The sequence below is a fragment of the Poeciliopsis prolifica genome, unplaced genomic scaffold (genome assembly GCF_027474105.1).
Source record: "Poeciliopsis prolifica strain line A6 unplaced genomic scaffold, Auburn_PproV2 SCAFFOLD049, whole genome shotgun sequence".
NCBI classification, from domain to species: Eukaryota; Metazoa; Chordata; class Actinopteri; order Cyprinodontiformes; family Poeciliidae; genus Poeciliopsis; species Poeciliopsis prolifica.
This window is the reverse complement of record NW_026562424.1, coordinates 1,682,501-1,694,876: the sequence shown is the minus strand read 5'-3', so window position 1 is coordinate 1,694,876 and position 12,376 is coordinate 1,682,501. Positions and strand designations below refer to the sequence as shown.

Genomic DNA, 12,376 nt, shown 5'->3' with positions numbered 1-12,376 from the left:
AATACTTGTGTAAAATGAGGACAGGAAGTTGGAAGTTGTTTTTATTTGACATATATTGCAAATAGTTTTTAACACGTTGGGATGTTTGAATAGTTATTGTTGAGCACCAACAATAATTACTCATTAGTTCAGCTGCTTATTTTATAGATATATATATATATAAATATACACATTTTCCTCAGACTCAAATATCAGCAGAATGAAAATGTCCACAGTTAGTTTTACAGTCTATTGATGCTGCAATGGATGGAGGAAAAACTACAGGTAGAAACAGACTTTTTGCATGAAATCTTACAAAAATAATACATATACGAAAAACAATCCTCAAGTATTTACAGGAGGTTTCAGAAAGAGTCCGTTCACTTCTTTTTGGAAGTCTTCGCAGCCTTCTTGGGAGTCTTGGCCTTGGACTTGGCCGTCTTCTTCACTGGTTTCGCCTTGGCTTTGGCCGCTTTGGGTTTCTTCACTGGCGCTTTCTTGCTCTTCGCAGGTGTCGCCTTCTTCGCGACCTTTTTCACTTTCTTGACGGCCTTCTTGGGTTTCTCGGGCGTCTTGGTCACCTTCTTGGGCTTGGCCGCCTTCTTGGGTTTGGGCTTGGCCACCTTTTTGGGCTTGGCGGCGGCCGGCGCCTTGGCGGGGGGCTTTTTGGAGTCCTCCGGCTTGGTGAGCCGGAACGACCCGGACGCGCCGATGCCTTTGGTGTGGCGCAGCATCCCGGACGCCACCAGCCTCTTCAGGGCCATCTTGATCTGGACGTCGGCGTTGTCGCCCACTTTGTAGTTCTTCCTCACGTACTTCTGGATGGACTGGCGGGACGCGCCGCTCCGACTCGCGTCGTTAACAATAGCCGCTTTGATCATGTCCGAGTACTTTGGATGCGACGCGGGTTTCTTTGGTTTCGACGCCCGTTTGGCTTTGGCTGGAGCGGCCGACGTCTCTGCCATGGTGGCTCCTTCAATTCTCCTTTTAAAAATAAAGTTGATCAAAAACTCTTGGAGGTGTAATTTCCCCGCCGCTTTTGAACGCCTCACCGGGAGGAAAAACAAAACAATGCGAACCAGAGAATGTGGAAACAAAACGCCAGAAAAAGCAGTTTCGGCTCAAGTGTCCAAAAATTCAAAAAGTGCGTCTTCGGCGTCCGGGTTCACTTTCAGTGTCTTATTCCACAGGCTCCATTGAGCCTATGAAGCCTATCTGCGGACGTGATTGAAAACACCAACTGCCAGCAGCTGATCTAGCGGACTCCATGGAACTGGCGCCGTCCCGTTTGTGTTTCTTCATCCTCCATCTGCGGTCAAATATAAAAGCCACGCGTCCCCCGCCGGCCGCCGGACGCGCCGGCCCGGTGCTGGACACATCCGGCTTGCCGTCCGCCGCCTCGGCCGCCGCCGTTTCCACCGGAGAACAACTTTTATTCCGGGAAAACCCGCTGGAAGTAACGCGCGCCGCCAACAATTTTGCCCAATTCCCGTCAAATTGACCCGAACAGACGGAACCATGCGGGATGACACGCAACGCACATTAAAACCCAATCTTTAACTGATCGGATGCGTGAAGTTCCCACTGCGCAGGTTTCCGTTTATGCTTTTAATACTTCGATACGTTTTCCCAACTAACACAGCCCGGCCATTGACTTTGAATGACGTGTTCGAGATTATTTGCTGTTAAACCCGCAATAAATCAAATGTCACGACCTGGAAGCCGCAGGTGACAGCAGGGCCTTCATCCGGGTTTCATGCGGGGCGCAGTGCAACCTTTGTGTTTGCGTTATTTCTCGCTTTTGCGCCAGATTTGCTTATAACTGTCACTACGGCAGGCGCCTCTGCAGCTCCATTATGAGGAAAGTTGCCAGCGCCACAAACATCAGGTGAAGTTAAAAGCTGCTGGTTCGGGTTGTGACGTGTTTTTACTGGGATCAGAACCGGTGGAGGGGCAAAAGGGGGGGTCACTTCAGGTGCGGGACCGGCTGCGTGCGAGGGGAGGGTGCGGGGTTTGCAGGCTGGCGCTGGAACCAAAGTCCTTGATGCGGGGCGCAGAGATGACGGCTGTCTTTTGTTCAGTCGCTGCCGCATCAGAAGCCAATCATCTCATCCTGTCCTGGTTTCGGTCCTCATTATGACCCAAAACGCATCGATTTGCAGTCATCATAAAGTTTCAGCTCTTTACGCAGCTTTATTTCTTATTTTACAGATTTGCGCTGGTGTCTGTCGCCGAAACGCCATTTTGATTCAGACTCCATTCAGATGATTCCTCCGACTTTTCTCCGTATTGATGAAGTTACTGGAGCTGCGGTTCGGATGGCGACCCAGTTTCCACATCCACAATCCGGACCGATGCAGGATCCAGATCCACATCCCATCTCATCCTGTTGATGTCACCTGAAACCTTTTGTTGTTGTTTTGTTTATGTGAGGCTGTTTGTTTGTTTATTGCTCAGATCAGTTTTATGCATAGGCTACATACATTTAAAGGTAGAAAAAAAAAACATAAAATAAAGAGGCGCGTTGTTTATTACTGCTGCTCTGGAAACTCAGATCTGCTGGGAATAAATCCTTTATTGATCACCATCTAAATCATTCATTCATTCATTCATTCATTTGGTGGTAAATGAAGGGGAGTGAGGACAGATTTGGACCTCCTCCCTATAAATGGGTCTGGTTCTGATATGAACTATTAAAACTATTAACCGGATAATATGATGTAATAATTAACCCGCCATGCTGCTTTAATGTGCTGGAAATTATAGGTTGAAATCTCATTTTTATAACTTTATTGCATAATTTGTTGACTGTTTATCAGGTTGAAATGTTTTATTTATTCCACAAAATGAAGCGTTTATCGCTACAAGAAGATAAAAGAATAAAAAACTAAACTTACAGCCTCTGGACTTTTTCTGTCCAGCGGGCCAATCAGCGAACAGATAGAGAAGCGGTGAATGATTACGTCATTTTCTAGTCTAGTTTTAGTCATGGCGGCAGCGACGGAAGTGAACTGGGCCGTTCATTCACAACAGCCATCTTGGTTGTTCGTCTCTCAGGCAACTTCCGGTAAGCTTCATAGCGTCAAACTTACATATAGCACGAGCAAAACGTTAGCAATTAGCAAACATTGTTGGAAAGCCAGAGACAAACCGTCTGGCTGCTTTTTACCAGGATGGGTCCTTTTCTATTGAAAGGAAAATATCTGCCAACGTTAGCCTGTGCTAAGGCTCGTTAGCAAAGCCACGGGCAAACGGCTTTTCTGTAACTAGCTAAATATTAGCACATTTAGCTAAATATACAAATATTTGCCACATTTAGATAACCTTTCTCAATATTTAGGTGAAGAACATTCAGTTAACTTTCTCAACATTTAGCTAAATATTTTCTAAATGTGCTACTTTTTAGCGCTTTTAGCTAGCCTGGTTTCCTACCTGTGATTTGATTTTGGCCAGTAGCTTCATTAGCAGCTCAGGGAGGAAGTAGACGAGATCCATCATTTCAGATTATGTGTCTGAAATCACAACATGGTGGCAGAACAGGGGAGTGTTGTAAATTTTGTTTATTATATAATTTGACTGTTTTCCTCTGCAGTTTATATCTCCAGGTAAATTAAAGGTAAAATAATTGGGATGTCGTTAAATCTCTAGCAGATTTTATCATCAGTTTTAAAAATGACTCAATCCACCATGTCTATGCAGGGGCGGTCCAACTCTTTTTGGTTCCCTGGGCGAACATCCTGTCCATCCCCCCTCTAAATGACCTTGTACTAACAAAGACACTCAAAAAATAATTTTTTTAGTTTGAAAAATGTGGAACAAATTAGAATACAATAAACACGCATTGAAAGACAAACATACTCTATGCCATGAAGTTAAAAGTATACAATGCAAAAGGTGCCACCCTGTGTATGATAAATAATATATTTTTAATTTATTTATTTATTCAGTTATGTTATGTGACTTCCATTTTAGCCCTAATTAAGGCTACAGTTTGTAATTTTTATTAAAAACAAAAAAAAAAATTATTTTTATATACATGTGTAAATATCTGTTGAAACTGAATGTTTTGATAGTTTAGTGTGAGACAGATAATCAATGGAAAATATTAGGGTTGTCTGCTTTCTTCCAGTGTTAACAGGAAAACCAATCAGAGCCAAGATGAGGGTCTTAGTGTTGTCAATCATATTTGTGTACTTGCTGCTCACAGCCTCCTCCTTGCGCTCTGCTACGCTGCAGCTTCTTCCAGATAGCAGACAATGCTATGAATTCTAAAGCTAATTACACTGGAAAAAGAAACCAGGTGTTCCAACTTTAAAAAATGTAGTTTGTAACAAGTAATCAAATTAACTTTATCCAAAGCAAATATACTGCATTTGTCATGTCAAAAAAGTAAATAAATTAAGAGAGACAAACTTAATTTGATTACATGTAAAGAATTAACTCCTTTTTTCAGGTGGAACTCCATTGTCTTTCCTTCTCTGAAGCATGGCCGCCGTTGAAGGATGGTAAATGGTTTTCCTAGAACTGTAATCTGTTTTAGCGCATACATTAGCGTGATTGATAGCGTGAAGACCTGCCTTTTGGCTCTTGCTTGGTTGTTTTTGGTCGGGAGCCGTGCATTTCTTTCAGCAGATTCAATCTCATGCCGTTTCAGACAGTTGTAATAAATATGTGAAAACATTTTTTGAAAATAAAAGTTACTTACTGCACCTTTAATTTGAAAGGATGACCAGTTATGTATGAATAGTAGACCTGAGCTCAGTCATAAACTCCTAAAAGTGAAGCTGGAAAGCTCCTGACGAGATGCAGAGCTGTGTTTAGGTTGTGCTTCTGCTAAGAGGCTTGATGGTCTCCGTCCTGCTGCTTTGTTTAAACCACGTTCAGATATTCACTTGTTCTGCTCTCTGACTCTTTGAGCATTCGCATCACGCCGGAGGACAACATATATGCAGCTTACATAACGCCTGACCCAATTACGGCTTATTCCACCTGGAGTCAGGCGCAGCAGCATGTTGTATTATATTATATTTCATGTGTATTTAAAGACGACGCTACGCCATCTATAAGGCTGGTTTATTTTAGCGCTGCAGCTCTAAAGCTGGTTTGCAATTTTAGCCGACCATCCTGCTATAATCTCACGCGTTACGCTGAACGCGCTCCTGCTGCGCTGCTGTGATGTACACGCTGCCTTCCAGCCTTAAGTGATGAATTTGGATGAAATCAGTTTGTTCTGGGTGAACGGAAGAGAGGACGAGCTAACCTGTTCTGTTTGAAGTCTTTTTTTTAATCAACATTTTAGATTAAAACTATAAAAAGGACTCTGAGAAAGACTATTGTTGAAATTTTATGAAATATAATTTAAGAAGTAGAAAGGAAATCTGAGTTATTTTCACTGTAAACAATAGATCAGATTTTCCACTGGGAAAGTGGGAGCAACAGTTCTGACTTGTACGGCAGACATTGCATCCCAAAATGGCCGCACATTTACACCATGTTCCAAATTATTATGCAAATTGGACTGAAGTGTCATTTTTTGTTGTGCTATTAAACTTATAGATGGTATTGATGGTGTGTGTCTGGGATCTTTGAATCACTATAATTACTTTCAGAGAGCTGGTTGATCAGTTTAGCTTAATTAAAGGAAATCTACTTCAGAAGGATGTTCCATTATTCAGCAAGCCGCAGGATTCCAGCAACATGACAAAGAGAAAGAATCTCTGCTGATGAAGATCATCAGAGAAAAGACATGAAAACATGAGATATTTAAGGGAAACTGAAGCGTTATCATCGTACTGTGAAGAGATTTGTGGCTGATTGAGAACAAAGATGGTTTACAGACAAAGGCTAAAGAGGAAAGTTTATGTTAGATTCATGGGATCAAGAGATCAGCTGCTGAAATGCCCTTAAAGCAGCAAACGGTTATTAAAGCTGCTGGAGCCTCAAGGTGGAGGATCCTCCAGAGGCTGGCGGTGCATGAACCGACTATTGGGCCCCTAACCGACTATTGGGCCCCCAACTGACTATTGGGCCCCTAACCGACTATTGGGCCCCCAACTGACTATTGGTCCCCCAACCGACTATTGGGCCCCTAAAAGACTGTTGGGCCCCTAACCGACTATTGGCCCCCAACTGACTATTGGTCCCTTAGCCGACTATTGGTCCCTTAGCCGATTATTGGGCCCCCAACCGACTATTGGGCTCCCAACTGACTATTGGGCTCCCAACTGACTATTGGGCCCCTAACCATATTGAGAGCCTTTGGGGTTTCCTGCAGTCGATAGCTGCAGTCGTTGTTAGTCTCCCAGCGAGCAACAGAGCAGCTGGCCACGCCCCTTTTTACATATTGGCTCCGCCCACTTTGTAAATTGATCAGTATTTTACAAAGGGTGGGGCTTTGCTTTCACAGGGCCTTAGTTGCAGTTTAAGGATTTGAACGACTTGTTGCAGTCATAAAGTTTTGCCCTCTGGGTGATTAATGTTGGAAAAAACCTTAATATCCAACATGAAATCAAAATTTATAGGATAAAATAAAGAGTGGAAGCTATAATGACCATTTATTAGTTAATCACGTTTCCCCAGAGGGAAAGTTTAGTTTTTGTTTCTTTTATAAAGTAATTCATTATTTGAAAACTTCATTTTGTATTTATTCAGGTTATCTGAAGCAAAAACAAGCATTTATTCAGCACAGCATTCAAAGTTATGATACAGTAATTATTCAAATGGAGAAATTGAGCAACTCTGAGTTGCTAAACAAACCCAAACAACATGTTGCAAAAGTTTCTGAGCCTGAACACAGTGAGTGGTGGATGTGGCAACCCGACCCACTGGACTGGTTTTGTGTCTGAAGTTGTTAGTATTTAGATCAACTGTTCATCAGGAATCTGCAGCTGACGAATCTGCAGCTGACGAATCTGCAGCCGGCCTTCCGGCTTTTCCAACCAACAGTCGCGGATCGTTTAAATTGAAATTGGCCGGATCACCAACAAAAAATGTATTTATTTTCAGAAGGTGGAAGTGTGACGCAGCTCTGGCTTATGGGTGTTTTGCTGAAGCACAGAATGAAAGCCGTGTATTTACAGTGTTGTACGGAAAACAATTAGTGCCTGTGAAAAATAGATTAAATTCTGACTTCAATCTCAGAGTTCTCACTTTAATCTAAAATTTCAGTTTTTTTCTGAATTCTAACTTTAATCTCAAAATTCAAACTTTTCATTTTAGCAGATTAAAGTCAGAATTCACAGATTAACAGATTAACTCCTCTGTGGTGTTGGTCTAGGAAATGTTCCTTATATTCATAGATATGGGTTATGGGCCAGAACATCAATGTTGCCTTTCAGGCCACATTTTATTTCTTTCATCCCTTTTTAAGGAGCTGTAAGACTGTCGCCATAGCAGCCAAAAGCAACAGCGTGATTACAGCGAGCTAACACAACTTTCCAGATTAATGTGAAGTGACTGTGGTTCTGCTGTGCTAATATAGCTAACGGCTAAGAGTAAGACATAAGCAAACAAGCCTGCATGTATTTCCAATCTGTGAAATATTCAATGGCAGACCAAACATGGCCTCTTCCTGTTAATGGCTGCTTCACACAAACCAAGATGCATCAGCGGTTCATAGTAATTATTGTTTCACTTCCCATGTTGTAGTTTAGTTTTAGAAGAGTTTGAAGATGTTGTTTGGTGCTTAAGTTTTGTGAATTTTCTTGTTCTTTTTCAGCTTTTTGAATTATGACTAAAGCTGAACCCTTTGAAGGATATAAATCTTATTAAAAACCTTGTTGAGTAATGCTGCATTTAGCCCTAATCCTGACTTTGACCTTTGCCCCTTTAATATGCAGAGACTTAATGAAGTCCAAGCTGTTGCAATAACCAACCGCGAGACCAACACCAATTCTGTAGAAACAGAAACTGTTTACTTAAGGAATTAAAAACTTTAACTTTATTTAATTTTTTCAAATACTTGAAAGTTTTCACCCTGTAACTGCATTGACTAATGTGAAGAATGATAAAAATAAATCAGTGACTCTACATTTTCTTTCCTCTAAATGTTTTTGTGGTCTCAGGATTTATTTTAGAAACTTTTCTGATCATTTTGTTTTAATAATGAAAACATTTAAACCTGGAATATGATTTTTCACCAACAGAGGGCAGTAGTCACTACCTGAAGGACAAATAACTAAACTGTCTTGTTACATTCGCACTTTATTTTCAAAACAAAACCTTTACACACATTACCTTTAATGACACTTATGTGGAGCCTTCTCATATTTTGTCGCTGAAACTCCTTCATTTCTTCTAGGAAACATTTCCACAAGCAAAAAATCTTACAAACCAACACTTTGTGTCAAAGTGAGACCTCTTGCTTTTACACAAGCTTTGTTGTTTTAACGTTATTTTCATGTAGTGTTCAATCAACAAAATACCAGAAGCAAGTGTGAAATAGTGCGAACTAAGACATGTTGCTTAATTGCAACAGACATGTATATATTTATACTAATATAAATATATAGTACTAACTGGAGTGGAGCCTGTTTGAGTCCAATGATGAATAGAGTCTGAATGGCAAGTTTAGAGACTTTATAATCCAGTTATAAAGTCTTCTGGACTTCTGGATTCAATGTTCTTTAGAAATGAGTTTATTGATTCTTGAGACGGTGTATCTTATGCCATTTTCATGCTATTAGATAAAGATTTGATCATTTATTGTAATAATTTCTGGGACAATTATTCATCTAACAAAATTTGTTAACGTGGCAGACCGATGTGAAACGTCTCCAGACATTTTTAAATCTAGTCCAAAGGTGACGTACTATTTAAAATTCACATTTTACGTGTTCCTGTCCTTCCATTTGTGTTTCTACTCCTTCTAAAAACAACCCAAGTGCTTAAAAAACACATCCAAACCAAAAAAACACTACCAAGCCAATTTTGGCAGAAAGTTCATGTTTTTTGTTGTCTGGAAAATTCAAAAACTTCCAGAATAGAATGTCACAAATTAGCAAGCACTGCCCGTTACCGAGCAACCCCAGCGGAGCTCTGCCCGTTACCGAGCAACCCCAGCGGAGCTCTGCCCGTTACCGAGCAACCCCAGCGGACTCTGCCCGTTACCGAGCAACCCAGCGGAGCTCTGCCCGTTTACCGAGCAACCCCAGCGGAGCTCTGCCCGTTACCGAGCAACCCCAGCGGAGCTCTGCCCGTTACCGAGCAACCCCAGCGGAGCTCTGCCCGTTACCGAGCAACCCCAGCGGAGCTCCAGCATGTTTGCTCAGCCGATGTGTGATAATAATAGTACTGCCTTAGATTTGTGTAACTCTTTTCTAAAAACACGGAGACTTTACAGGAATTTAGTAAAATTACAAACACAACACTAATTACTAATGCGCTGTACAATGGCTGCTGGAAAAGACAAATGTTTTATTGTTGATTTACCATTCAGAACGCACTTCCTGCTGTCCTGTCTTTTGTGCAGGAGGCTCAACCGACAAAGATGTGCGGTTGTATAATTGTGTGTCTCTTTGGGACATTTTAACGTGTTCAGTTTAGGGGGCGTGGCCAGCAGAAACTCATTTACATTTAAAGTGACAAGAGGCTCTGAAACGGCTCATTCTGAAGGAAAACCTCATTGTCTGTGATAACAGGTCACTTTTAACGAAGCTTCAGAAACACAATGCCTTCTCTGCAGTGAGGAAGCATCGCCCACAGAAAATATCAGCAGATTTTTTAATTCTAATGTTTTCTTCATTTTTTCTCTTTCTAAGTTTAGCTGTGACTCCTTCCTGTTTTGTTTCCCCGGAGATGCTGTAAGTGGGCCGGTTTGGGATAAAACTGTGTCACTCAGTGACCCGATTCTGGTGATTCCCCGAGTTGCACAATCACTGCTGCAGAATCTGTTTAAATGTGAATGATTGATGGTTCAGGAAGTCCCTGAAGATAATCCAACTTTCATCTCTTCGGCTAATTCATAGTGAATTTGTTTCTGTTTCTGCTTGTTTCTGATCACACTCTGACCGCGGCGCCACACAGAAACATCCTCAGGTGTTTATCGCTGCAGACACGATCCAATGGAAAGTTCTTTCTTGTTTTTTTTTGCTTTTTGTCGCAGAACTTTCCTCCTTCATGAAGGGAAGATTTCTGCTCTCCAGCAGCTTTACATAACTTGGATAGCACGACTTTCACAAATTCAATAAAATCACTTCTATAGTTCTCAACTTGCATTATGAAAACATTTGCAGAAATGTTTGGTCAAGATGAAGGATTTTCTAACACATTTCTTTTTCTTTTGCAGATTAGCAGATCTACTTTACCTTCAGAAATAAGGTAACTTCACAGTTCATTTTCCAGTTCTCATTTCATTTATATCAGGTAAAATGTTCTGTTTATTACTATCAGTTTATTTCTCTTAGTAACCATTTTAACTGCAAAAAACACAAAATCTTATCAAGTATTTTTGATATAATCTGATCTGAGGATTCAGGAGATTGTTTTAAGTCAATAATTCCTGAGCATTGATGAAAAGCTGCTATTTCTGCTGGCAGATTATTTCACTAAATTCATGAGTGAAGTAATCTGCAGTTTGGAGCTAAATATTTAGCTCCAAATGTAAGTAGCTAAATCTTCAGCTGACTTAATATTTAGCTGAGCTCCAGGCTAAATATTAATCTTACTAGTTTATTTATCTTGGAGCTCAACTAGCTGATTTAGCAGCTAGTTAGTAGCTAATTTAACAAACTAAATATTTAGCTTTCTATATGTTTAGTCATTTTTTGACTGTGTAACTTTACAAACGGCTCCCCAAACATTTCAGAGCTCACAGTTTTAAAGAGATAGCTCAGGCGTTTCAGTCTTCTCCCGTCCCTAAAGACGTCGTCCCGTCTTCTCTGTGGACTCCAGGACCAACATGGACGCTCCTGCTGTCACCGGACTGCAGGACATTTGCATAACAGAAGAGTAACTGTCTGGTGTTCAAGGTGCCTCGGCCCAATCCATTACAACTCGGCTCCGGTTAGACCTTCACATCCACGGTCACATGCATTCCTGCTTTTAATTATGTCTGTAGAAATCTTGTTCAAAATACATTTGAAATTTATAGTGAATTTTTCTTTTTCTGTGCAAACAGGTTCAAATCCATGGGCGGCTTCGTTTTACCTCCATGAACTTTAATATGATCCCATTTTTGACACTAAGGTTTTACTGTGGTTTTTACAGCAGTGGTTGGCAAACGGCTGACAAGAAACAGAAAATAGAACCCTGAAACATTCAATATAACTTAATATTTATAGATAATACTGACTTCATCTGCTTATGAGGACTGGGTGAAGAATTTGCTAACTTTATCTGCCAGCTTTGCTAACATCCTCATAATTTGCACTTTCTTCCTAAGGGAGGATAAAAGTTTCTCCACCAGCGAAGCGCTGAATAATTTACAACCAGGCCTGTTACAGTAACACATTTAATGTAACCCAGAAGTTATTGTAAATTAGAATAATTTCAGACCATTTTCCAGTTTCAAATAATAATGACAAGATAAAGCGGGATAATTTCTCAAAGATCAATAATTCTAATGAACATTTTAAATATTCATATTAAATAAATAAAAAATGGCAGCTTGAGACCAAAGCACCAGGCTGAAATGTTTCTTCTAATTTATGGTCAAAAGAGAAAAAAGAGAAAAATATCAGAGTGAAAAAATACATAATTAGTGTATTTAGAGTTATTTGGGGTAAAATTAGAGTTCTTGAATTATCATCCAATGAAAGCAGAGATGTTGGCAAATAGAATGGAAAATATATCATGTTTTCAAGTATTTAGTTATAGATGAGTGTATGTAAACTTCTGACTCTAAACAGTGAAGCTTCGTCTTCCTCCAAAGGGATGAAGATGATCAGATACTCATTTTAATTCATGAGCTCAACTTGTCTTAATTGGTCAGTAACAAACAGCCAGGCAGTAACTAGTTACATTTATTTACTTTAGTAACGTTTTTGTAAACATGGACTTTTAGAAGTATTTTTACGACGCTGCACTTTCTACGTTTACCTGAGTAATTCTATTCTGAAGTATTTTTACTCTTACTGGAGTAAATTTCTGGATTTATTTCACACTGAATGAAAAACAAACATGTTTTAACCACCAGACAGAAACACACCTGCAGAAAGAAACTGATTTGGAAACATTTCATTTTGCCTGATTTTGTTATTTTTTGTTATATGAATTATTGTTATTTTGGTTCTTAAAATACCAAAATTTCCAACGTACTTTATGCCTTGGTTTGTCTGATGATGTAATTTTTAGATATTGAATGATTGATAATTTGATTGGTTACTCATCTCTTCACTTGTTACTCTTACTGGAGTAAATATGTGTTGCAGTTGATCACAGTTTTGGTTTCTGTCTCCAT

At 40.1% G+C, this 12,376-nt stretch overlaps 1 protein-coding gene across 1 annotated transcript; it reads right to left on the bottom strand.

Annotated features, from left to right (window-relative positions):
- Positions 1-28: 28 nt before the first annotated feature.
- Positions 29-1,178, bottom strand: LOC129377800 (histone H1.0-B). Its single transcript, XM_055057964.1, has one exon. It carries the CDS (start codon positions 942-944, stop codon positions 360-362), a length of 585 nt encoding a protein of 194 aa, XP_054913939.1. The 5' UTR covers positions 945-1,178; the 3' UTR covers positions 29-359.
- Between the last annotated feature and the right edge of the window lie 11,198 nt (positions 1,179-12,376).